Raw genomic sequence first — 27,404 nt, forward strand, 5'->3', positions numbered from 1 at the left:
ACGTGCTTTTTTATTAGCTTTTCACAACAGGGGAGTGCTAGTTCATGTGAGCCATATAGATAACATTGTGCACATGCCCGTGGCAGACACGGCACTAATTGGGTAAAATGCAAGTTAATAGATAATAAATAAAAAGTCATGTGATTAGGGGGCTGTCAGAAAAGGCTTAGATACAAGGTAATCACACAGAGTTAAAAAGGGTATTAATATAACCGTATTGGCTATGCAAAACTGGGGAATGGGTAATAATGGGATTGTCATTCTATCTTTTTAAACAATAAAAAAATTGAGTTGACTGTCCCTTTAAATATACAGAGACTCTGCATTTGCTCTGGTAGTAAAATGATTTGCTCACAAGCATCCTAAATAAACAGAACCATGGTTGCAAAACACAGTGCTGTCATTTCCTTGATGTCTTTTTTTTTTACATTAAAAGCAGAAGTCCAATGATCAAGGTGAGTTTAGCTTACATAGCACAATGTGAGAGACTGTCGTGCAATGTACTTATAGCTTCAATCACTTGAGGCCATACATGTGCAACTCAGCTGATAAATGACTACTGACTTTTTTGCTTAACAATACAATATAGAAAATGTATAATACTGCAAAATGACAGCTCCTTAAAACCTTAGAGGCATTTTTCTTCTCATTATAACTTAAAGGGACACTGAACCCAATTTTTTTTTCTTTTATAATTCAGATAAAGCATGCAATTTTAAACAACTTTATAATTTACTCCTATTATCAATTTTTCTTCATTCTCTTGCTATCTTTATTTGAAAAGCAAGAATGTAAGTTTAGAAGCCGGCCCATTTTTGGTTCACAACCTGGGTTGTCCTTGCTGATTGGAAAGCACCAATAAACAAGTGCTATCCATGGTGCTGAACCAAAAATTGGCTGGCTCCTTAACTTAAATGCCTTATTTTTCAAATAAAGAAAGCAAGAGAATGAAGAAAAATTGATAATAGGAGTAAATTAGAAAGTTGCTTAAAAATGCATGCTCTATCTGAATCATGAAAGAAAAAATTGGGTTCAGTGTCCCTTTAAACAGATTCCACATTGTTACAAATAAAGGAATGTGTAACTATGGATGTGATTCTATACAGATTAACAAAAAGTCAAACATCCTATTACATAGGTCTCAATGGTACTACTTTAGCAATATCCGTTACATGTTTTATGTCAAGTATTATTTATCTTATGGCCATTGGTGCAATGTATAAATCATATTTATGACACAGTCAATTAAGACCAATTCAAAATACACAAAAATAGCACTCAATTACTTTGACTTATATTTTTTTACATTTAGTCATTTTATTTACTTTAAACGGACAATTCACTGTAAAATTGTTGTTTCCCTGAATGTATTCATTCAGGGAAACAACAGCGTATAAAATGTATGAGAAATTGCTAATTTATGCTTCTTTTTGCAAAAGAAAGAGCTGGATTTGCTCTTTGAAACCGCAGCCCATCAAAATAGGCTAAGCTTGCAGTGCGCTCAGATTTCGTTTCTTATCACTCAAATGCTTCCCTTTCTTATCTCTGTCTCTGTACAATATTGAGAAAGAACAATTGAAAATGAACATTTCAGAGTTTTATCTCTTTAAACTTCCCACTGTGAGTGTAATTTCTTCTGCTGGCTGTATTTACATATAGCCTATACCTAGGTATAGAAACTTTTAGTATATGTAGGGATACTGCAGGCTAAATCAGCTAATTCAAATGCTAAGCCGCTATTTGTAAACAATTTAATACACTCCAGCAGGTAAAAACAGAATTTATGTTTACCTGATAAATTACTTTCTCCAACGGTGTGTCCGGTCCACGGCGTCATCCTTACTTGTGGGATATTCTCTTCCCCAACAGGAAATGGCAAAGAGCCCAGCAAAGCTGGTCACATGATCCCTCCTAGGCTACGCCTTCCCCAGTCATTCGACCGACGTAAAGGAGGAATATTTGCATAGGAGAAACCATATGATACCGTGGTGACTGTAGTTAAAGAAAATAAATTATCAGACCTGATTAAAAAAACCAGGGCGGGCCGTGGACCGGACACACCGTTGGAGAAAGTAATTTATCAGGTAAACATAAATTCTGTTTTCTCCAACATAGGTGTGTCCGGTCCACGGCGTCATCCTTACTTGTGGGAACCAATACCAAAGCTTTAGGACACGGATGAAGGGAGGGAGCAAATCAGGTCACCTAGATGGAAGGCACCACGGCTTGCAAAACCTTTCTCCCAAAAATAGCCTCAGAAGAAGCAAAAGTATCAAACTTGTAAAATTTAGTAAAAGTGTGCAGTGAAGACCAAGTCGCTGCCTTACATATCTGATCAACAGAAGCCTCGTTCTTGAAGGCCCATGTGGAAGCCACAGCCCTAGTGGAATGAGCTGTGATTCTTTCAGGAGGCTGCCGTCCGGCAGTCTCGTAAGCCAATCTGATGATGCTTTTAAGCCAAAAAGAGAGAGAGGTAGAAGTTGCTTTTTGACCTCTCCTTTTACCAGAATAAACAACAAACAAGGAAGATGTTTGTCTAAAATCCTTTGTAGCATCTAAATAGAATTTTAGAGCACGCACTACATCCAAATTGTGCAACAAACGTTCCTTCTTTGAAACTGGATTCGGACACAAAGAAGGCACGACTATCTCCTGGTTAATGTTTTTGTTAGAAACAACTTTCGGAAGAAAACCAGGTTTAGTACGCAAAACCACCTTATCTGCATGGAACACCAGATAAGGAGGAGAACACTGCAGAGCAGATAATTCTGAAACTCTTCTAGCAGAAGAAATTGCAACCAAAAACAAAACTTTCCAAGATAATAACTTAATATCAACGGAATGTAAGGGTTCAAACGGAACCCCCTGAAGAACTGAAAGAACTAAATTGAGACTCCAAGGAGGAGTCAAAGGTTTGTAAACAGGCTTGATTCTAACCAGAGCCTGAACAAAGGCTTGAACATCTGGCACAGCTGCCAGCTTTTTGTGAAGTAACACAGACAAGGCAGAAATCTGTCCCTTCAAAGAACTTGCAGATAATCCTTTCTCCAAACCTTCTTGAAGAAAGGATAGAATCTTAGGAATTTTTATCTTGTCCCAAGGGAATCCTTTAGATTCACACCAACAGATATATTTTTTCCATATTTTGTGGTAGATTTTTCTAGTTACAGGCTTTCTGGCCTGAACAAGAGTATCAATGACAGAATCTGAGAACCCTCGCTTTGATAAGATCAAGCGTTCAATCTCCAAGCAGTCAGTTGGAGTGAGACCAGATTCGGATGTTCGAACGGACCTTGAACAAGAAGGTCTCGTCTCAAAGGTAGCTTCCATGGTGGAGCCGATGACATATTCACCAGGTCTGCATACCAAGTCCTGCGTGGCCACGCAGGAGCTATCAAGATCACTGATGCCCTCTCCTGATTGATCCTGGCTACCAGCCTGGGGATGAGAGGAAACGGCGGGAATACATAAGCTAGTTTGAAGGTCCAAGGTGCTACTAGTGCATCTACTAGAGTCGCCTTGGGATCCCTGGATCTGGACCCGTAGCAAGGAACCTTGAAGTTCTGACGAGAGGCCATCAGATCCATGTCTGGAATGCCCCACAATTGAGTAATTTGGGCAAAGATTTCCGGATGGAGTTCCCACTCCCCCGGATGAAATGTCTGACGACTCAGAAAATCCGCTTCCCAATTTTCCACTCCTGGGATGTGGATTGCAGACAAGTGGCAGGAGTGAGTCTCCGCCCATTGAATGATTTTGGTCACTTCTTCCATCGCCAGGGAACTCCTTGTTCCCCCCTGATGGTTGATGTACGCAACAGTCGTCATGTTGTCTGATTGAAACCGTATGAACTTGGCCTTTGCTAGCTGAGGCCAAGCCTTGAGAGCATTGAATATCGCTCTCAGTTCCAGAATATTTATCGGGAGAAGAGATTCTTCCCGAGACCAAAGACCCTGAGCTTTCAGGGGTCCCCAGACCGCGCCCCAGCCCACCAGACTGGCGTCGGTCGTGACAATGACCCACTCTGGTCTGCGGAAGCTCATCCCCTGTGACAGGTTGTCCAGGGACAGCCACCAACGGAGTGAATCTCTGGTCCTCTGATCTACTTGTATCGTCGGAGACAAGTCTGTATAGTCCCCATTCCACTGACTGAGCATGCACAGTTGTAATGGTCTTAGATGAATTCGCGCAAAAGGAACTATGTCCATTGCCGCTACCATCAAACCTATTACTTCCATGCACTGCGCTATGGAAGGAAGAGGAACAGAATGAAGTATTTGACAAGAGTTTAGAAGTTTTGATTTTCTGGCCTCTGTCAGAAAAATCCTCATTTCTAAGGAGTCTATAATTGTTCCCAAGAAGGGAACCCTTGTTGACGGAGATAGAGAACTTTTTTCTACGTTCACTTTCCACCCGTGAGATCTGAGAAAGGCCAGGACAATGTCCGTGTGAGCCTTTGCTTGAGGAAGGGACGACTCTTGAATCAGAATGTCGTCCAAGTAAGGTACTACTGCAATGCCCCTTGGTCTTAGCACCGCTAGAAGGGACCCTAGTACCTTTGTGAAAATTCTTGGAGCAGTGGCTAATCCGAACGGAAGTGCCACAAACTGGTAATGCTTGTCCAGGAATGCGAACCTTAGGAACCGATGATGTTCCTTGTGGATAGGAATATGTAGATACGCATCCTTTAAATCCACCGTGGTCATGAATTGACCTTCCTGGATGGAAGGAAGAATTGTTCGAATGGTTTCCATTTTGAACGATGGAACCTTGAGAAACTTGTTTAGGATCTTGAGATCTAAGATTGGTCTGAATGTTCCCTCTTTTTTGGGAACTACGAACAGATTGGAGTAGAACCCCATCCCTTGTTCTCCTAATGGAACAGGATGAATCACTCCCATTTTTAACAGGTCTTCTACACAATGTAAGAATGCCTGTTTTTTTTATGTGGTCTGAAGACAATTGAGACCTGTGGAACCTCCCCCTTGGGGGAGGCCCCTTGAATTCCAGAAGATAACCTTGGGAGACTATTTCTAGTGCCCAAGGATCCAGAACATCTCTTGCCCAAGCCTGAGCGAAGAGAGAGAGTCTGCCCCCCACCAGATCCGGTCCCGGATCGGGGGCCAACATCTCATGCTGTCTTGGTAGTAGTGGCAGGTTTCTTGGCCTGCTTTCCTTTGTTCCAGCCTTGCATTGGTCTCCAGGCTGGCTTGGCTTGAGAAGTATTACCCTCTTGCTTAGAGGACGTAGCACTTGGGGCTGGTCCGTTTCTGCGAAAGGGACGAAAATTAGGTTTATTTTTGGCCTTGAAAGACCTATCCTGAGGAAGGGCGTGGCCCTTGCCCCCAGTGATATCAGAGATAATCTCTTTCAAGTCAGGGCCAAACAGCGTTTTCCCCTTGAAAGGAATGTTAAGCAATTTGTTCTTGGAAGACGCATCCGCTGACCAAGATTTTAGCCAAAGCGCTCTGCGCGCCACAATAGCAAAACCAGAATTTTTCGCCGCTAACCTAGCCAATTGCAAAGTGGCGTCTAGGGTGAAAGAATTAGCCAATTTGAGAGCATGAATTCTGTCCATAATCTCCTCATAAGAAGAAGAATTATTATTGAGCGCCTTTTCTAGTTCATCGAACCAGAAACACGCTGCTGTAGTGACAGGAACAATGCATGAAATTGGTTGTAGAAGGTAACCTTGCTGAACAAACATCTTTTTAAGCAAACCTTCTAATTTTTTATCCATAGGATCTTTGAAAGCACAACTATCTTCTATAGGTATAGTGGTGCGTTTGTTTAGAGTAGAAACCGCCCCCTCGACCTTGGGGACTGTCTGCCATAAGTCCTTTCTGGGGTCGACCATAGGAAACAATTTTTTAAAATATGGGGGGAGGGACGAAAGGTATACCGGGCCTTTCCCATTCTTTATTTACAATGTCCGCCACCCGCTTGGGTATAGGAAAAGCTTCGGGGGGCCCAGGGACCTCTAGGAACTTGTCCATTTTACATAGTTTCTCTGGAATGACCAAATTCTCACAATCATCCAGAGTAGATAACACCTCCTTAAGCAGAGCGCGGAGATGTTCCAATTTAAATTTAAATGTAATCACATCAGGTTCAGCATGTTGAGAAATTTTCCCTGAATTTGAAATTTCTCCCTCAGACAAAACCTCCCTGGCCCCCTCAGACTGGTGTAGGGGCACTTCAGAACCAATATCATCAGCGTCCTCATGCTCTTCAGTATTTTCTAAAACAGAGCAGTCGCGCTTTCGCTGATAAGTGGGCATTTTGGCTAAAATGTTTTTGATAGAATTATCCATTACAGCCGTTAATTGTTGCATAGTAAGGAGTATTGGCGCACTAGATGTACTAGGGGCCTCCTGTGTGGGCAAGACTGGTGTAGACGAAGGAGGGGATGATGCAGTACCATGCTTACTCCCCTCACTTGAGGAATCATCTTGGGCATCATTTTCTCTAAATTTTGTGTCACATAAATCACATCTATTTAAATGAGAAGGAACCTTGGCTTCCCCACATTCAGAACACAGTCTATCTGGTAGTTCAGACATGTTAAACAGGCATAAACTTGATAACAAAGTACAAAAAACGTTTTAAAATAAACCGTTACTGTCACTTTAAATTTTAAACTGAACACACTTTATTACTGCAATTGTGAAAAAGTATGAAGGAATTGTTCAAAATTCACCAAAATTTCACCACAGTGTCTTAAAGCCTTAAAAGTATTGCACACCAAATTTTAGCTTTAACCCTTAAAATAACGGAACCGGAGCCGTTTTTATATTTAACCCCTTTACAGTCCCTGGTATCTGCTTTGCTGAGACCCAACCAAGCCCAAAGGGGAATACGATACCAAATGACGCCTTCAGAAAGTCTTTTCTATGTATCAGAGCTCCTCACACATGCATCTGCATGTCATGCTTCCCAAAAACAAGTGCGCAATAGAGGCGCGAAAATGAGACTCTGCCTATGATTAGGGAAAGCCCCTAGAGAATAAGGTGTCCAATACAGTGCCTGCCGGTTATTTTACATAATTCCCAAGATTAAAATAATTCCTCAAGGCTATGGAGTATAAAATATGCTTATATATAAATCGATTTAGCCCAGAAAATGTCTACAGTCTTAAAAGCCCTTGTGAAGCCCTTTTTTTCTTTCTGTAATAAAAATGGCTTACCGGATCCCATAGGGAAAATGACAGCTTCCAGCATTACATCGTCTTGTTAGAATGTGTCATACCTCAAGCAGCAAAAGTCTGCTCACTGTTCCCCCAACTGAAGTTAATTCCTCTCAACAGTCCTGTGTGGAAACAGCCATCGATTTTAGTAACGGTTGCTAAAATCATTTTCCTCTTACAAACAGAAATCTTCATCTCTTTTCTGTTTCAGAGTAAATAGTACATATCAGCACTATTTTAAAATAACAAACTCTTGATTGAATAATAAAAACTACAGTTAAACACTAAAAAATCTAAGCCATCTCCGTGGAGATGTTGCCTGTACAACGGCAAAGAGAATGACAGGGGAAGGCGGAGCCTAGGAGGGATCATGTGACCAGCTTTGCTGGGCTCTTTGCCATTTCCTGTTGGGGAAGAGAATATCCCACAAGTAAGGATGACGCCGTGGACCGGACACACCTATGTTGGAGAAATGGATCATTGGGAACATATTAAAGGAGAGAAAGTTTCATGATTCAAATTTTAAACAACTTTCCAGTTCACATCAATTATTAGCGGATAAAAGCCCTTGTTGGAATTAAAGTTTCAAAGATCACTGACTCAAAGTAGTGCTAATGACAGGAACGATTTGAGTCATATTGTATATGTCCAGAAGAATATGCAACTAGTAAAAAGAGCCTAGTACTGATCAGATATTGTCCTGAGATGAGTCAGCTGCAGCTTTGACATGTGGGATGATATACAATTCCTACCATGGATGGAAACTCTATATGACTTTGGGGCTTCTGGATCAGATCAATATGTATGGATATTGCATTACAATGATTAAAGAAAAAAATCAAGTTAATTAAAGTTAGCATGCATAGGGTTGCATACAATGGACCACATCAGAAGGAAGTCTATTGTACTTAGCTTTCACTAGTTTCAGCTACCTGCATGAATCATCTGGCTGAGCACCTAGTTATAGACGGTGAGAGATGGGTTGTAGTCAGACAAATATTTAACTATAAATAAATGTGATTAGATAACGGAATTAACTGGTAACTGAATTGAGTTATAATATTTATGGTATCGCACCAGTAAACTGAGCTGTTAATAATATCATACACTTATAATGATACAGGGAGGGTGTTCATTACTAATATATCCGCTCAATATGTATGGTAACAGCTAAGCATACTGCAAAGTGGATAGCTGTGGATAAGGGCGATTGTCTGTTCTCATTATTAAGTACATAGTAACAGATACTGTTGCCAATTTATTTACAGACGATGTCTGATTGTTGTTTAGATACGTTTGTTAAATAATAACAGCACTAGTCTAATGCAAATTATATTTATAATAATAGCAAGCTGTGACTCACGGTTTCTATTTACTTTTATGGCACATGCAATTGAGCTAATGTTATTGGCCCGTTCCTGGAGCTAGGACATTTGTGGGAGCACTCACTATCTATATTTAAAGTACTTTAGTAACGTCTCCACGCATTGCCTTGATCAGTCTGAAGTTATCAGACGCTGTTTCTAATTTGCAGTGTAGCGCTATAGTACTAACCTCCAGATATATACTAACCTAACTGCCTGTTTGAGTAATCACAGGCAATGTCAGCTACATAATTGTTTGTGACACAATAATCCCAATACAACTCGGCAGCCTGTTTTAAGGCACACACTGAGAAGCTATACAAATTTTATTTGGAGTATAAGTACTTATTGCATGTGCAACCGAGCCTATGATATTGGCCCACAATTGGGGCTAGGAGATTTGTGGGAACATTTACCTCCCATATCTATATATTTCAGGATTGGCTCTATTAGTTTTAATGTTCCACGCGTTGGTTCAAGTTTGCAACAGTATCAATTTCATCATACATCTGGCCCAATGATACTACCCATATTATTAATTCCTGGCATTCTTACTATATCTGTTTGCCACGTAGTAATTATTGCAAAAATTTAGCAAACCAGTGGGTGGACCAGACACTATATATTTTAGGAGTATCCCATACCTGTAAGGATAATATCTAATCCAGCTCTTTACATAGATTATCATTTCTATCCCAGTTACCAGTCCGTACCTATCATTTTGTTTTTAAGTTTAACCATTTTTAACTATTTTAAATAAAGCATAATTGTAATTTGTATAGTGACGCAACCAACCACATTATCCCAGAGGGATTAGAGTGCTTAAAGTGTATCCCTTTTCTCAACTTCTCTTAGTTGTTTTGGTTAATGCTGTATCAGATACACAGCACCTAGTAGCCAAAGATATATATTATATTTAATGCCTAATAGAAATCTCTAATGGCAATATCCCTCGATTTTGAATAAATTAAACTAAGTAGTGCAATTCAATTTTTCCTTTTTTTCTATCAAATATTTAACTATAAACATAATTTGCATTACAAAATGTACAAAATGCAAAGATACTTTAATTTCCTATTGTAAAGATGAGCCTCCTTGCCTTGGAGAGGGGACAGGACATAGACATTCCTTGTGTTTGTCTGAAGTTTTCAGTATTCAGTGACCAAAGGTCAAGCAGAAGCGCTCATCATAAGTCTTCTTTTTTGAGAACAAGGAAGATTTGAGAATATAACCTTGTTCTGGGGCTGTTGAGGCCTAATTATTTAAACCGTTTAATAGCAATTAAAAAGAAGTAAAATAGAATTGTGAAGTACACTCTTCTGTTCACTAGCTGTAATAATTATATTAGATAACCCTTTAAAAAGGCTCTTAAGATTAGTCCCCATAACATAAAACATAATACAAATCATTCATGATAAACAACATTCTTGCCAGCTGTGTAATACTAGTTAGGTGAACCATATAGTCAGTAAGCGACTGGGTAATAGGGTAAACAAAGCCAGCTACGAAGAAATTAGTAAATACATTTCAGTTTTATTTTACTCAACATGAAATACCTCTAAAAAGGCAAGATATGGATATACATACAGATAGATAGATAGATAGATAGATAGATAGATAGATAGAGAGAGAGAGAGAGAGAGAGAGAGAGAGAGAGAGAGAGAGAAAGGATGTGTGAATGAAGCGCAGTATAAAACCTAAAAACTCACAGTTTCTACCGTTTACTTATATGCTGCCCTAATCTATCTATCAAAGCTGTAGTCTCCCCATATACTACAGCTTTGATAAAGTGAAAAAATGTAAAGACAAGAGAACTGATAGACAATACAGGGCGCACTGAACGGGTGATACAAAAAATTGAAAAAAATCTAGTTACATATATAAAAAGAATTATGCACCTAATATTGTTTGGTCACAGGCTAGTCCTTAAGAGTATTGCATGTGATACATATTAGTATTAGAAAAGACACTAAGGGGCAAAGGTGTCAATATAGCAGGCCAACGAAAAATACAGAGGACTCTTAAGGACTAGCCTGTGACCAAACAATATTAGGTGCATAATTCTTTTTATATATGTAACTAGATTTTTTAAATTTTTTGTAAGTGCGCCCTGTATTGTCTATCAATTCTCTTGTCATATATATATATATACATACATACATATACACACACACACACACAATATAGGCAGACGAGATCCAGCAATCACTTCATATATGCAGCTGCCGGGGTGCTCTTCAATAGCATGCAGTAAAATCCAGAAGGCACTCACCGTTTCTAAATCAACACTTTAATCAAGGTCTGAGGATGGGGGAGACCCCGAAAACGTTAACCACTTGATTAAAGTGTTGATTTAAAAACGGTGAGTGCCTTCTGGATTTTACTTTACTGCATGCTATTGAAGAGCACCCCGGCAGCTGCATATATGAAGTGAGTGCTGGATCTTTTCTTCCTATATTGTGTGTGTGTGTGTGTATGTATAATATATATATATATATATATATATATATATATATATATATATATATATATATATATATATACAGGTGAAACTCAAAAAATTAGACTATCGTGCAAAAGTTAATTTATTTCACTAATGCAACTTAACCCCTTAACGACTGAGGACGTGCAGGGTACGTCCTCAGAAAAAAGGCAGTTAATGCCTGAGAACGTACCCTGCACGTCCTCAGTGTGGAAAGCAGCTGGAAGCGATCCTGCTCACTTCCAGCTGCTTTCCGGTTATTGCAGTGATGCCTCGATATGGAGGCATCCTGCAATAACCTTTTTAAGCCATCCGGTGCAGAGAGAGCCACTCTGTGGCCCTCTCTGCACCGGAGATCGGTGGCTTGCGGCGTTGGTGGGTGGGAGCCGGACCGGGAGGCGGCCATCGATAGCCCTGCTGATGTGGAGGGGGGCGGGATCGTGGGCGGGGGTGACCGGGGGCGCGCACGAACGCGCGCGCGTGCACGGGAGGGCGGGGGCGGGCGCGTGCACGGGGAGGGAGCAGGTGGGAACCGCTACACTACAGAAAATATTTAATAAAAAATGTTAAAAAACGTCTTAGAAGTAAAAAAAAAAAATGATAAGCAAGGTGGTGGGGGTTTGTCTGTGTGGGGGGGGAAGCTACACTACAGAAAAAAAAACAAAAAAATAAAAAAAAAGCACTTTTTTTTTTGCAAACTGGGTACTGGCAGACAGCTGCCAGTACCCAAGATGGCCCCCAATAAGGCAGAGGGGAGGGTTAGAGAGGGGGGGATCAGGGAGGTTGGGGGCTAAGGGGGGGATCCTACACTGTAGCATATGTAAATATGCTAAAAAAAAATTTAAAAACCCTTTTATTTTAGTACTGGCAGACTTTCTGCCAGTACTTAAGATGGCGGGGACAATTGTGGGGTGGGGGAGGGAAGGGAGCTGTTTGGGAGGGATCAGGGGGTGGGATGTGTCAGGTGGGAGGCTGATCTCTACACTAAAGCTAAAATTAACCCTGCAAACTCCCTACAAACTCCCTAATTAACCCCTTCACTGCTAGCCATAATATACGTGTGAGGCGCAGCAGGATTTAGCAGCCTTCTAGTTACCAGAAAGCAACGCCAAAGTCATATATGTCTGCTATTTCTGAACAAAGGGTATCCCAGAGAAGAATTTACAACCATTTATGCCATAATTGCATAAGTTGTTTGTAAATAATTTCAGTGAGAAACCGAAAGTTTGTGAAAATATTTGTGAAAAAGTGAACGATTTTTTGTATTTGATCGCATTTGGCGGTGAAATGGTGGTATGAAATATACCAAAATTGGCCTAGATCAATACTTTGGGATGTCTACTAAAAAAAATATATACATGTCAAGGGATATTCAGGGTTTCCTGAAAGATATTAGTGTTCTAATGTAACTAGCGCTAATTTTGGAAAAAAATGGTTTGGAAATAGCAAGTGCTACTTGTATTTATTGCCCTATAACTTGCAAAAAAAGCAAAGAACATGTAAACATTGGGTATTTCTAAACTCAGGACAAAATTTAGAAACTATTTAGCATGGGTGTTTTTTGGGGGTTGTAGATATGTAACAGATTTTGGGGGTCAAAGTTAGAAAAAACAGAATTTATGTTTACCTGATAAATTACTTTCTCCAACGGTGTGTCCGGTCCACGGCGTCATCCTTACTTGTGGGATATTCTCTTCCCCAACAGGAAATGGCAAAGAGCCCAGCAAAGCTGGTCACATGATCCCTCCTAGGCTCCGCCTACCCCAGTCATTCGACCGACGTAAAGGAGGAATATTCGCATAGGAGAAACCATATGATACCGTGGTGACTGTAGTTAAAGAAAATAAATTATCAGACCTGATTAAAAAACCAGGGCGGGCCGTGGACCGGACACACCGTTGGAGAAAGTAATTTATCAGGTAAACATAAATTCTGTTTTCTCCAACATAGGTGTGTCCGGTCCACGGCGTCATCCTTACTTGTGGGAACCAATACCAAAGCTTTAGGACACGGATGAAGGGAGGGAGCAAATCAGGTCACCTAAATGGAAGGCACCACGGTTTGCAAAACCTTTCTCCCAAAAATAGCCTCAGAAGAAGCAAAAGTATCAAACTTGTAAAATTTGGTAAAAGTGTGCAGTGAAGACCAAGTCGCTGCCCTACATATCTGATCAACAGAAGCCTCGTTCTTGAAGGCCCATGTGGAAGCCACAGCCCTAGTGGAATGAGCTGTGATTCTTTCAGGAGGCTGCCGTCCGGCAGTCTCATAAGCCAATCTGATGATGCTTTTAATCCAAAAAGAGAGAGAGGTAGAAGTTGCTTTTTGACCTCTCCTTTTACCAGAATAAACAACAAACAAGGAAGATGTTTGTCTAAAATCCTTTGTAGCATCTAAATAGAATTTTAGAGCGCGAACAACATCCAAATTGTGCAACAAACGTTCCTTCTTTGAAACTGGATTCGGACACAAAGAAGGCACGACTATCTCCTGGTTAATGTTTTTGTTAGAAACAACTTTCGGAAGAAAACCAGGTTTAGTACGTAAAACCACCTTATCTGCATGGAAAACCAGATAAGGAGGAGAACACTGCAGAGCAGATAATTCTGAAACTCTTCTAGCAGAAGAAATTGCAACCAAAAACAAAACTTTCCAAGATAATAACTTAATATCAACGGAATGCAAGGGTTCAAACGGAACCCCCTGAAGAACTGAAAGAACTAAGTTGAGACTCCAAGGAGGAGTCAAAGGTTTGTAAACAGGCTTGATTCTAACCAGAGCCTGAACAAAGGCTTGAACATCTGGCACAGCTGCCAGCTTTTTGTGAAGTAACACAGACAAGGCAGAAATCTGTCCCTTCAAGGAACTTGCCGATAATTCTTTCTCCAATCCTTCTTGAAGAAAGGATAGAATCTTAGGAATCTTTACCTTGTTCCAAGGGAATCCTTTAGATTCACACCAACAGATATATTTTTTCCATATTTTGTGGTAAATTTTTCTAGTTACAGGCTTTCTGGCCTGAACAAGAGAATCAATAACAGAATCTGAGAACCCTCATTTTGATAAGATCAAGCGTTCAATCTCCAAGCAGTCAGCTGGAGTGAGACCAGATTCGGATGTTCGAACGGACCTTGAACAAGAAGGTCTCGTCTCAAAGGTAGCTTCCATGGTGGAGCCGATGACATATTCACCAGATCTGCATACCAAGTCCTGCGTGGCCACGCAGGAGCTATCAAGATCACCGACGCCCTCTCCTGATTGATCCTGGCTACCAGCCTGGGGATGAGAGGAAACGGCGGGAATACATAAGCTAGTTTGAAGGTCCAAGGTGCTACTAGTGCATCTACTAGAGTCGCCTTGGGATCCCTGGATCTGGACCCGTAGCAAGGAACCTTGAAGTTCTGACGAGAGGCCATCAGATCCATGTCTGGAATGCCCCACAATTGAGTAATTTGGGCAAAGATTCCCGGATGGAGTTCCCACTCCCCCGGATGTAATGTCTGACTGAAACCGTATGAACTTGGCCTTTGCTAGCTGAGGCCAAGCCTTGAGAGCATTGAATATCGCTCTCAGTTCCAGAATATTTATCGGTAGAAGAGATTCTTCCCGAGACCAAAGACCCTGAGCTTTCAGGAGTCCCCAGACCGCGCCCCAGCCCATCAGACTGGCGTCGGTCGTGACAATGACCCACTCTGGTCTGCGGAAGGTCATCCCTTGTGACAGGTTGTCCAGGGACAGCCACCAACGGAGTGAGTCTCTGGTCCTCTGATTTACTTGAATCGTCGGAGACAAGTCTGTATAGTCCCCATTCCACTGACTGAGCATGCACAGTTGTAATGGTCTTAGATGAATGCGCGCAAAAGGAACTATGTCCATTGCCGCTACCATCAAACCTATTACTTCCATGCACTGCGCTATGGAAGGAAGAGGAACGGAATGAAGTGCTTGACAAGAGTTTAGAAGTTTTGTTTTTCTGGCCTCTGTCAGAAAAATCCTCATTTCTAAGGAGTCTATTATTGTTCCCAAGAAGGGAACCCTTGTTGACGGAGATAGAGAACTCTTTTCTACGTTCACTTTCCATCCGTGAGATCTGAGAAAGGCCAGGACTATGTCCGTGTGAGCCTTTGCTTGAGGAAGGGACGACGCTTGAATCAGAATGTCGTCCAAGTAAGGTACTACTGCAATGCCCCTTGGTCTTAGTCCCGCTAGAAGGGACCCTAGTACCTTTGTGAAAATCCTTGGAGCAGTGGCTAATCCGAAAGGAAGTGCCACGAACTGGTAATGCTTGTCCAGGAATGCGAACCTTAGGAACCGATGATGTTCCTTGTGGATAGGAATATGTAGATACGCATCCTTTAAATCCACCGTGGTCATGAATTGACCTTCCTGGATGGAAGGAAGAATTGTTCGAATAGTTTCCATTTTGAACGATGGAACCTTGAGAAACTTGTTTAGGATCTTGAGATCCAAGATTGGTCTGAACGTTCCCTCTTTTTTGGGAACTACGAACAGATTGGAGTAGAACCCCATCCCTTGTTCTCCTAATGGAACAGGATGAATCACTCCCATTTTTAACAGGTCTTCTACACAATGTAAGAATGCCTGTCTCTTTATGTGGTCTGAAGACAATTGAGACCTGTGGAACCTCCCCCTTGGGGGAGGCCCCTTGAATTCCAGAAGATAACCTTGGGAGACTATTTCTAGTGCCCAAGGATCCAGAACATCTCTTGCCCAAGCCTGAGCGAAGAGAGAGAGTCTGCCCCCCACCAGATCCGGTCCCGGATCGGGGGCCAACATTTCATGCTGTCTTGGTAGCAGTGGCAGGCTTCTTGGCCTGCTTTCCCTTGTTCCAGCCTTGCATTGGTCTCCAGGCTGGCTTGGCTTGAGAAGTATTACCCTCTTGCTTAGAGGACGTAGCACTTGGGGCTGGTCCGTTTCTACGAAAGGGACGAAAATTAGGTTTATTTTTGGCCTTGAAAGACCTATCCTGAGGAAGGGCGTGGCCCTTACCCCCAGTGATATCAGAGATAATCTCTTTCAAGTCAGGGCCAAACAGCGTTTTCCCCTTGAAAGGAATGTTAAGCAATTTGTTCTTGGAAGACGCATCCGCTGACCAAGATTTCAACCAAAGCGCTCTGCGCGCCACAATAGCAAACCCAGAATTTTTCGCCGCTAACCTAGCCAATTGCAAAGTGGCGTCTAGGGTGAAAGAATTAGCCAATTTGAGAGCACGGATTCTGTCCATAATCTCCTCATAAGGAGGAGAATCACTATCGATCGCCTTTTCTAGCTCATCGAACCAGAAACACGCGGCTGTAGTGACAGGGACAATGCATGAAATTGGTTGTAGAAGGTAACCTTGCTGAACAAACATCTTTTTAAGCAAACCTTCTAATTTTTTATCCATAGGATCTTTGAAAGCACAACTATCTTCTATGGGTATAGTGGTGCGTTTGTTTAAAGTAGAAACCGCCCCCTCGACCTTGGGGACTGTCTGCCATAAGTCCTTTCTGGGGTCGACCATGGGAAACAATTTTTTAAATATGGGGGGAGGGACGAAAGGTATACCGGGCCTTTCCCATTCTTTATTTACAATGTCCGCCACCCGCTTGGGTATAGGAAAAGCTTCTGGGGGCCCCGGGACCTCTAGGAACTTGTCCATTTTACATAGTTTCTCTGGGATGATCAAATTCTCACAATCATCCAGAGTGGATAACACCTCCTTAAGCAGAGCGCGGAGATGTTCCAACTTAAATTTAAATGTAATCACATCGGGTTCAGCTTGTTGAGAAATTTTCCCTGAATCTGAAATTTCTCCCTCAGACAAAACCTCCCTGGCCCCCTCAGACTGGTGTAGGGGCATATCAGAACCATTATCATCAGCGTCCTCATGCTCTTCAGTATCTAAAACAGAGCAGTCGCGCTTACGCTGATAAGTGGGCATTTTGGCTAAAATGTTTTTGATAGAATTATCCATTACAGCCGTTAATTGTTGCATAGTAAGGAGTATTGGCGCGCTAGATGTACTAGGGGCCTCCTGAGTGGGCAAGACTGGTGTAGACGAAGGAGGGAATGATGCAGTACCATGCTTACTCCCCTCACTTGAGGAATCATCTTGGGCATCATTTTCAGTGTCACATAAATCACATCTATTTAAATGAGAAGGAACCTTGGCTTCCCCACATTCAGAACACAGTCTATCTGGTAGTTCAGACATGTTAAACAGGCATAAACTTGATAACAAAGTACAAAAAACGTTTTAAAATAAAACCGTTACTGTCACTTTAAATTTTAAACTGAACACACTTTATTACTGCAATTGCGAAAAAATATGAAGGAATTGTTCAAAATTCACCAAAATTTCACCACAGTGTCTTAAAGCCTTAAAAGTATTGCACACCAAATTTGGAAGCTTTAACCCTTAAAATAACGGAACCGGAGCCGTTTTTATCTTTAACCCCTTTACAGTCCCTGGTATCTGCTTTGCTGAGACCCAACCAAGCCCAAAGGGGAATACGATACCAAATGACGCCTTCAGAAAGTCTTTTTTATGTATCAGAGCTCCTCACACATGCGACTGCATGTCATGCTTCTCAAAAACAAGTGCGCAATACCGGCGCGAAAATGAGGCTCTGCCTATGATTAGGGAAAGCCCCTAGAGAATAAGGTGTCTAAAACAGTGCCTGCCGATATTATTTTACAAAAATACCCATATTAAATGATTCCTCAAGGCTAAATATGTTATATATGAATCGATTTAGCCCAGAAAATGTCTACAGTCTTAACAAGCCCTTGTGAAGCCCTTATTTACTCTGTAATAAAAATGGCTTACCGGATCCCATAGGGAAAATGACAGCTTCCAGCATTACATCGTCTTGTTAGAATGTGTCATACCTCAAGCAGCAAAAGTCTGCTCACTGTTCCCCCAACTGAAGTTAATTCCTCTCAACAGTCCTGTGTGGAACAGCCATCGATTTTAGTAACGGTTGCTAAAATCATTTTCCTCTTACAAACAGAAATCTTCATCTCTTTTCTGTTTCAGAGTAAATAGTACATACCAGCACTATTTTAAAATAACAAACTCTTGATTGAATAATAAAAACTACAGTTAAACACTAAAAAACTCTAAGCCATCTCCGTGGAGATGTTGCCTGTACAACGGCAAAGAGAATGACTGGGGTAGGCGGAGCCTAGGAGGGATCATGTGACCAGCTTTGCTGGGCTCTTTGCCATTTCCTGTTGGGGAAGAGAATATCCCACAAGTAAGGATGACGCCGTGGACCGGACACACCTATGTTGGAGAAAGTGTGTTTTTTTTCCATTTTTCCTCATATTTTATAATTTTTTTTATAGTAAATTATAAGATATGATGAAAATAATGGTATCTTTAGAAAGTCCATTTAAAGGCGAGAAAAACGGTATATAATATGTGTGGGTACAGTAAATGAGTAAGAAGAAAATTACAGCTAAACACAAACACCGCAAAAATGTAAAAATAGCCTTGGTCCCAAACGGACAGAAAATGGAAAAGTGCTGTGGTCATTAAGGGGTTAAAAGGTGAAACTAATATATGAGATAGACTCGTTACATGCAAAGCAAGATAGTTCAAGCCGTGATTTGTCATAATTGTGATGATTATGGCTTATAGCTCATGAAAACCCCAAATCCACAATCTCAGAAAACTAGAATATTACATGCAATCAATAAAACAAGGATTGTACATAAAACAATATCGGACTTCTGAAAAGTATAAGCATGCATACTGTATGTACTCAGTACATGGTTTGGGCCCCTTTTGCAGCAATTACGGCCTCAATGCGGCGTGGCATGGAAGCTATCAGCTTGTGGCACTGCTGAGGTGTTATGGAAGACCAGGATGCTTCAATAGCGGCCTTCAGCTCTTCTGCGTTGTTCGGTCTCATGTCTCTCATTTTTATCTTGGCAGATTCTCTATAGAGTTCAGGTCAGGCGAGTTTGCTGGCCAATCAAGCACAGTAATTCCACGATCATTGAACCAGGTTTTGGTGCTTTTGGCAGTGTGGGCAGGTGCCAAGTCCTGCTGGAAAATTAAGTCAGCATCCCCATAGAGCTTGTCTGCGGGAGGAAGCATAAAGTGCTCCAAAATCTCCTGGTAGACGGCTGCGTTGACCCTGGACTTAATGAAGCACAGTGGACCAACACCAGCAGATGACATGGCTCCCCAAATCAGCACAGACTGTGGAAACTTCACACTGGACTTCAAGCATCTTGCAGTGTGTGCCTCTCCATTCTTCCTCCATACTCTGGGTGCTTGGTTTCCAAATGAGATGCAAAATTTGCTCTCATCAGAAAAGAGGACTTTGGAGCACTGAGCAACAGACCAGGTTTGTTTTTCTTTAGCCCAGGTAAGACGCTTCTGACATTGTTTGTTGTTCAGGAATGGCTTGACAAGAGGAATACGACATTTGAAGCCCATATCCAGGATCCCTCTGTGTGTGGTGGCTCTTGATGCACTGACTCCAGCCTCAGCCCACTCCTTGTGAAAGTCCCCAACACTTTTGAATGGCCTTTTCCTGACAGTCCTCTCCAGGCTGCGGTCATCCCTGCTGCTTGTGCACCTTTTTCTTCCACACTTTTGCCCTCCACATAACTTTCTATTAATGTGCTTTGATACAGCACTTTGGGAACATCCAACTTCTTTTGCAATTACCTTTTGAGGCTTTCCCTCCTTATGTCAATTTTCTGCACAATTGTCAGGTCAGCAGTCTTTCCCATGATTGTGATTCCTACTGAACCAGACTGAGAGACCATTTAAAGGCGCAGGAACCCTTTGCAGGTGTTATGGCTTAATTAGCTGATTAGAGTGGGACACTTTGAGCCTAGAATTTTGCACCTTTTCACAATATTCTAATTTTCTGAGACTGTGGATTTGGGGTTTTCATGAGCTGTAAGCCATAATCATCACATTATGACAAATCACGGCTTGAACTATCTTGCTTTGCATGTAATGAGTCTATCTCATATATTAGTTTCACCTTTAAAGTTGCATTAATGAAATAAATTAACTTTTGCACGATATTCTAATTTTTCGAGTTTCACCTGTATGTATGGTACAGCAACTGGGTTGTGCTTGTTCTGTCTGACTCATGAAACATTTTGGGGTTCATGTCTCTTTAAGTGTACTGGATTTCTAACATTCCAAAAGTATGTTTTTTTGTTTTCTTTATCAGACCTAGTGAGGGCACAAAGCACTTTAAATCCAAAGATGACTGCATCTCCACACTTTTTTGCATAACATGAATAAAGAGAGCACTTTACTTATAGCTGGGGTTGTAATAAGAGAGGCAGTAACTAATATATATATATATATATATATATATATATATATATATATATATATATATATATATATATAGACATGCAAAACATGCGAATAAAAATAGAGTAACTAAATATTGTCCACTTACTAAGGATGCGCTGGTAAATGTGAGAGAGAAAAAATTGTGTGCCAGAAAACCAAACAAACAAAAAATGCAACAATATACTCGGAAGAGATTTTAACATCTGTCATTACATACAAAAAAATAAAAAAATGACAGCACCAAAGACATATGGTGCACAAAAAATGACATGTGACCCTAACAACCACAGCAATGTGATATATCAACATAAAGAAAATCTAAACAAATAGCATAAATAAATGTATGTGTGTATTGACACCCCTAAAATAATGCAGTTCTATTTAAATGCATGTGTTTGTTTGTAGGTTGTATAACACTATCACAGCATAATATATATATATATATATATATATATATATATACACAGAATTTAGTTTATGTTCTTTCCTTTGTACTGAGTAAAATCCTAAACAAATTATTCTAAAAATCCTAAACAAAATACAAATCTATTATTTTCTAAACAAAAAGAAAGCCTGTTATTGTACTGCACTCCAAACCAGAAAACAGCTGCTACTCAGTTACTGGGTATCATGACCTTGGGAAAAGTCCCTTTATTATTGTGTAGTTCTGAATGATTTCCTCAGTACTTAGAACCTACAATAATAAATACTAACATGACTTGTTTTATTGTTCGCTCTCTGTGTGCACTGAAGTTCTGTCAGGTACTAAAGGGTGTTTGCAATCTGCCCATACAACACTGTTGTATCATCTTTCTGTACATTATAAAAAGGTACAATGCAGTATTGTGCATACAGACTCCCAATGATAAATAACATTCTGCAAATATAACAGTTTAGATTAGGCAAAGCATAAATATATTAGTAAACAATGGCACATTTTTTGCATTTGGTTAAAAGAAAAGTAAAAGCTTTGTAATTAGAAGATATTTTGCTGTCTTGCAATACAACAACATAGCAGCCAAGTCAAAATATATTTTCAAATAAATTAACATCTTGTTTGCTGCCATTGTTTTTCAGTAGCCAAATTCCAACAACCAGTTCCCTTATTTGGAGAAGCCAATCTGGGCTTGAGATTGCAGAAAACAAGGCTAGACACAATCATTATTTTAAAGTTGCTATTAGCTAAAGCCAAACGGAGAAAGATACGTAGCAGGGTTATCCCATAATTTTTTTTTTAGAGTTGCATTACATGAAAAGGGGGTAAATAAATGATGGAAGTATATAGCAAGGTTGTTTTACTACACATAGGGAAACATATTATAATTACATATATCAAGAGTTTACAGTCCCTTTAAATTAATGATACCCAACTGAAGTTTCAGGACAGCCCTCAGCTTTGGGTGTTACACAAAATAGGCAGTGAGGGGACAGAAAATGATCAAATTCAGTGACCTATTAAATTTGTAGTCATACTTGGGGGTTTTCAGTAATAAAGAAGATAAAAAATAATGAGGCTGAGGATAAAATTATCCATATTTAAACATAGATTTAAGGGACACTGCTTATTTTTTCTGTTCCATCTAAAATAAAAATAAAATGAAATGCATCACAACTCTGTTTTTTACTTTAATGTTCTGGAACTGTATCAGCTAAAAATGTTTTGATTTGGGAGCTATCCCTATCAGCCACTGAGCAAGAGCCCCAGGTTCCAGACACACACAATCAGATACTTCCTGCTAGTTTCACCTTAAAGTGAAGGTCCATTTTGATGAATTGTGTCCGGTTTGTAATAAACCTATTAAAAACAAGGGCACTTTAATTCATCTAAATTGACATTTCACCGTTTTCTTCAAAAACTTACCTTTTAATCCTGAATGCCGCTCCAGCGATTCCCCCAGCCGTTGGAAGCCTCTGCAGACATCACAAATGACGAATCAGGTTTCCTCCAATCACAGCTTCCCCCCCGGGGGAATCTTGGCCTGATGCAATGCTGTGATTGGATGAAGCCAAATTCATCATTTTGGACCTGCAAAGCCGGCTTGCGACGGATGCGAAGGAAGTGCTGGAGAGGCTGCCAGGATTAAAAGGTAAGTTTTTGAAGAAAACAGTGAAATGTCAATTTTCATGAATTAAAGTGCCCTTGTTTTTAATAGGTTTATTAAAAACCAGGCACTAATTCATCAAAATGGACCTTCACTTTAAAGGGACATGAAACCCAATTTTTTTTCCCTTTCATGATTCAGAATGAGAATACAATTTTTAAAATGTTTGTAATTTACTTCTATTATCAAATGTGCTTTGTTCTCATGTTATTCTTAGTTGAAGAGATATTTGAATAGGTAGCGTGCACATGGCTGGAACACTACATGACAGGAAATAGTGCTCTTGCTGCTGTATAACATTCTTGCAAACCTGCTGCCATATAGTGCTGCAGACACACGCACACTCCTGAACTTACCGTCATTTTTTCAACAAAGGATAAAAAGAAAACAAAGACAATTTTATAATAGAAGTAAATTGGAAATTGTTTAAAATAATGTTCTGAATCATGACATAAAAATTTGGGGGTTTATGTCCCTTTAAACAGCTTTAACATGTTTATCAGATGCTCTTTTATATGCATGATAAAAAAGTTAAACAAAGTGGTCTTTTTAATGGAGAATTGTCTATATTAAGTCACAAGAAACATTTTGCTCAATACTAATCCAAACATAGCAGTGATACGATGCTGTACAGTCAGATACATCTGTGCTAAGATGTTCATGGGAGATCTCACAGTGGGCACAGAAAGTGCTATGTCTGCTTGCTCAGTCTGATACTGGAACATAGAAATGCATGTGCTCATGCTGAAAGGGATAGTAAACCCCCACATTTTATTTTATGATTCAGATAGAACATACAATATTAAACAACTTTCCAATTTAATTCTATTATCAAATTTTCTTCATTCTCTTGTTATCCATTGCTGAAGGGACAGCATTGCACTACTGTCAAGAAGCTGAAAATATCTATTTAGCCAATCACAAGAGACAAATGTGTGCAGGCACCAATTAGCAGCAGCTCCCACTAGTGCATGATAAGTGTGTATTCGTTTTTTAGCAAGAGATACTAAGAGAATGTAGCACATTTGAAAATAGAAGTGAATTTAAAAGTGTCTTAAAATGACATGCTCTATCTGAATCATGCAAGTTTAATTTTGACTTTCCTATACTTTGAAGTTAGAAAATCAATGGCCATGTTAGATGAATTGACTTGAGTCCCAGGCTTTTTAAATAATGCATCTTAATTTAGTTTGAGCATTGTTGGAGTAAACTTATCTTATGCTATAGTATATAATGATACAATGATGACAGAATTCTAGTGATAAAATACATATATGCAGAGGCTCTGCAGGCAAACTGGTTTCCTGTTGGATGCTTTACAATGTTAATTAGGTATTGCAATTTAGAAAGCACATAACCACTAGCAGATAATGCTCCAGCACCAGCTCAAGAGTGAAGTTACAGGGAGGTAACTGACTACTGTAATTCAGACACCTGAAATGACCACATGGAATTAAATGCTATCAGTGAGAATATGAATTTAGCTAATGCACAAAGCCATATTTAATATAATATCAAATGTTCAATATTCCCCATAAAAAATACAAACTGACACTATGGCATTCTCCATACAGTTCTATTCCCACCCCCTTTGTGCTTCCTTACCTCCCCGGTGGGAGATGTGTCTGCAGCGGAATTTCTGGTGTTTCCTCTTATGCAGAAGGTTGGGGTATTTAAGGAGCAGAGTCGAGGTGATCACATACCCGCCCAGAGTGCTCAGCAGATAGAAAACGACAGACATGTTGACCTGTGCTTCAGCACCCACTAGCTACTCTCCTGTGAGCTTCCAGGTCTAGTGTGTGTGAGAGGACCAAGTGAGATCTATGTAACTGAGCAGGTCAGACGAATAAGTGCTTACTGTGAAGAATTGTGCAGAGCAAGTGTTCTTGTATAAAGGGTAGAGGACAGGTGCGCTGGCAACAGGGGAGCAGGACAAGTGTATTTACGATGAAGCAGATAGATGTCTTAATTACATGTCCTTTTGTGTGTGGTACCTAGTCTGTCCCACTAGATTGATGGGGTTATTGGTACCCCATAGATGAGTACGTAAGGACCCCTGGATCTAGTTGCAGATCTTGAAGTCGCAAACGTCAATGGGAAATACGTGTGCAGCTTCTCCCAGAGGTAATCTTGTGCTTTGGTTACTCGGGTCACAGAGAGTGGAGACCCTGCTGGTAGTTCATAGGGGAATACAAGTCTGCTTCCCTTGCTGAGTGGACTAAAAAAATGAGCCTGAGGGCTGCGTCTGGAGAAGGTCCTATAGTTTTAATTCTATGACACGTACATACTACATGCGCTATGGTTGACACCGGGCAGTAGAAGATCTACACTTGCATAACATGATCTAGTCGATACAGGTTCCCCTTGCTTTGAAGGGCAAGTCTGACCTACAGATCTCACCGAGTGCTGCAGCTCTGGTTCCGTGCTCTGCCCGGCAGTCTGGATGCACTACTGCAGCAGCTTCCTCCCCAAGCCGGGCTGTTTGATATACACTTGTCATTGTCACCCACTTGCGCATGCGTACACCTGACATGGCAGCCTGGCGCAACAAAAGGCCGGTTCACACATGCGCAGTCTGTATTTAACGTCAGTTTCTGTGTTTGTTTACTGCTGCTTATTATGTTGTGTAGAGACGTTCGTATTGTATGTAGAAACGCGAAATACTGCTTTGTTTGCGAATTCCAGTTATCTCCAGTTATGGAAGAGGTCTACGCATAATCGGATGGTATAGCTAACGTAGCATTTCCCATCTTCAAGCAAAAAAATGAATACAAACCCTGCAAGCTTCTTAAACTAGTCATTAAATGGTTAAATACAACGCACTACTGGGAAAAAGATGAACACATCTGTTCCAATGACAATAGGTGTGCAAATCACCACCAGCTAGCTCACAGCAGTGTATTGCTGATCCTACCTATGTAGCTTTTCCACAAAAGATACAAAGATAAATAAGAAATCTGATAATAGAAATTAAAGGGATACTGAACCCAAATTTTTTTCTTTCACGATTCAGATAGAGCTGCAATTTTAAGCAACTTTCTAATTTATCAATTTTTCTTCATTTTCTTGCTATCTTTATTTGAAAAAGCAGGAATGTAAAGCTTACGAGTCGGCCCATTTTTGGTTCAGACCCTGGATAGCACTTGCTGATTGGTGAATACCATTTAGCCACCAATCAGCAAGTACAACCTAGGTGTTGAACCAAAGATGGGCTGGCTCGTAAGCTTACATTCCTGCTTTTTTAAATAAAGATACCAAGAGAACGAAGAAAAATTTAAAGTAGGAGTAAATTAAAAAGTTGCTTAACCCCTTAATGACCACAGCACTTTTCCATTTTCTGTCCGTTTGGGACCAAGGCTATTTTTACATTTTTGCTGTGTTTGTGTTTAGCTGTAATTTTCTTCTTACTCATTTACTGTACCCACACATATTATATACCGTTTTTCTCGCCACTAAATGGACTTTCTAAAGATACCTTTATTTTCATCATATCTTATAATTTACTATAAAAAAAAAATATAAAATATGAGGAAAAATTGAAAAAAACACACTTTTTCTAACTTTGACCCCCAAAATCTGTTACATATCTACAACCACCAAAAAACACCCATGCTAAATAGTTTCAAAATTTTGTCCTGAGTTTAGAAATACCCAATGTTTACATGTTCTTTGCTTTTTTTGCAAGTTATAGGGCCATAAATACAAGTAGCACTTTGCTATTTCCAAACCACTTTTTTCCAAAATTAGCGCTAGTTACATTAGAACACTAATATCTTTCAGGAATCCCTGAATATCCCTTGACATGTATATATTTTTTTTTTAGTAGACATCCCAAAGTATTGATCTAGGACAATTTTGGTATATTTCATACCACCATTTCACCGCCAAATGCGATCAAATACAAAAAATCGTTCACTTTTTCACAAATTTTTTCACAAACTTTCGGTTTCTCACTGAAATTATTTACAAACAACTTGTGCAATTATGGCATAAATGGTTGTAAATTCTTCTCTGGGATCCCCTTTGTTCAGAAATAGCAGACATATATGGCTTTGGCGTTGCTTTTTGGTAATTAGAAGGCCCCTAAATGCCACTGCGCACCACAAGTGTATTATGCCCAGCAGTTAAGGGGTTAATTAGGGAGCTTTTAGGGAGCTTGTAGGGTTAATTTTAGCTTTAGTGTAGTATAGTAGACAACCCCAAGTATTGATCTAGGCACATTTTGGTATATTTCATGCCACCATTTCACCGCCAAATGCGATCAAATTGGAAAAAAAAGTTAAATTTTTCACAATTTTAGGTTTCTCACTGAAATAATTTACAAACAGCTTGTGCAATTATGGCACAAATGGTTGTAAATACTTGTCTGGGATCCCCTTTGTTCAGAAATAGCAGACATATATGACTTTGGCGTTGCTTTCTGGTAATTAGAAGGCCGCTAAATCCTGCTGCGCCTCACACGTGTATTATGGCTAGCAGTGAAGGGGTTAATTAGGGAGTTTGTAGGGAGCTTGCAGGGTTAATTTTAGCTTTAGTGTAGAGATCAGCCTCCCACCTGACACATCCCACCCCCTGATCCCTCCCAAACAGCTCCCTTCCCTCCCCCACCCCACAATTGTCCCCGCCATCTTAAGTACTGGCAGAAAGTCTGCCAGTACTAAAATAAAAGGGTTTTTTTAAAAAAAAAAAAAATATGTTTTAGCATATTTACATATGCTAGGGTGTAGGATCCCCCCCTTAGCCCCCAACCTCCCTGATCCCCCCCAAAACCGCTCTCTAACCCTCCCCTCTGCCTCATTGGGGGCCATCTTGGGTACTGGCAGCTGTCTGCCAGTACCCAGTTTGCAAAAAAAAGTGCTTTTTTTATTTTTGTTTGGCTTTTTTCTGTAGTGGAGCTCCCCCCCCCCACACAGACAAACCCCCACCACCTTGC

At 40.4% G+C, this 27,404-nt stretch overlaps 1 protein-coding gene across 1 annotated transcript in view; it reads right to left on the reverse strand.

Annotated features, from left to right (window-relative positions):
- The window catches only part of GDPD1 (glycerophosphodiester phosphodiesterase domain containing 1), a 286,956-nt gene extending 261,961 nt beyond the window's left edge, over positions 1-24,995 (reverse strand). Inside the window, exon 1 of the mRNA XM_053706354.1 lies at positions 24,077-24,995. Coding sequence (XP_053562329.1) covers positions 24,077-24,212 — 136 coding nt within the window. The 5' untranslated portion in view covers positions 24,213-24,995. The remainder of the gene's footprint in view (positions 1-24,076) is intronic.
- Between the last annotated feature and the right edge of the window lie 2,409 nt (positions 24,996-27,404).

The sequence above is a fragment of the Bombina bombina genome, chromosome 3 (assembly GCF_027579735.1).
Source record: "Bombina bombina isolate aBomBom1 chromosome 3, aBomBom1.pri, whole genome shotgun sequence".
NCBI lineage: Eukaryota > Metazoa > Chordata > Amphibia > Anura > Bombinatoridae > Bombina > Bombina bombina.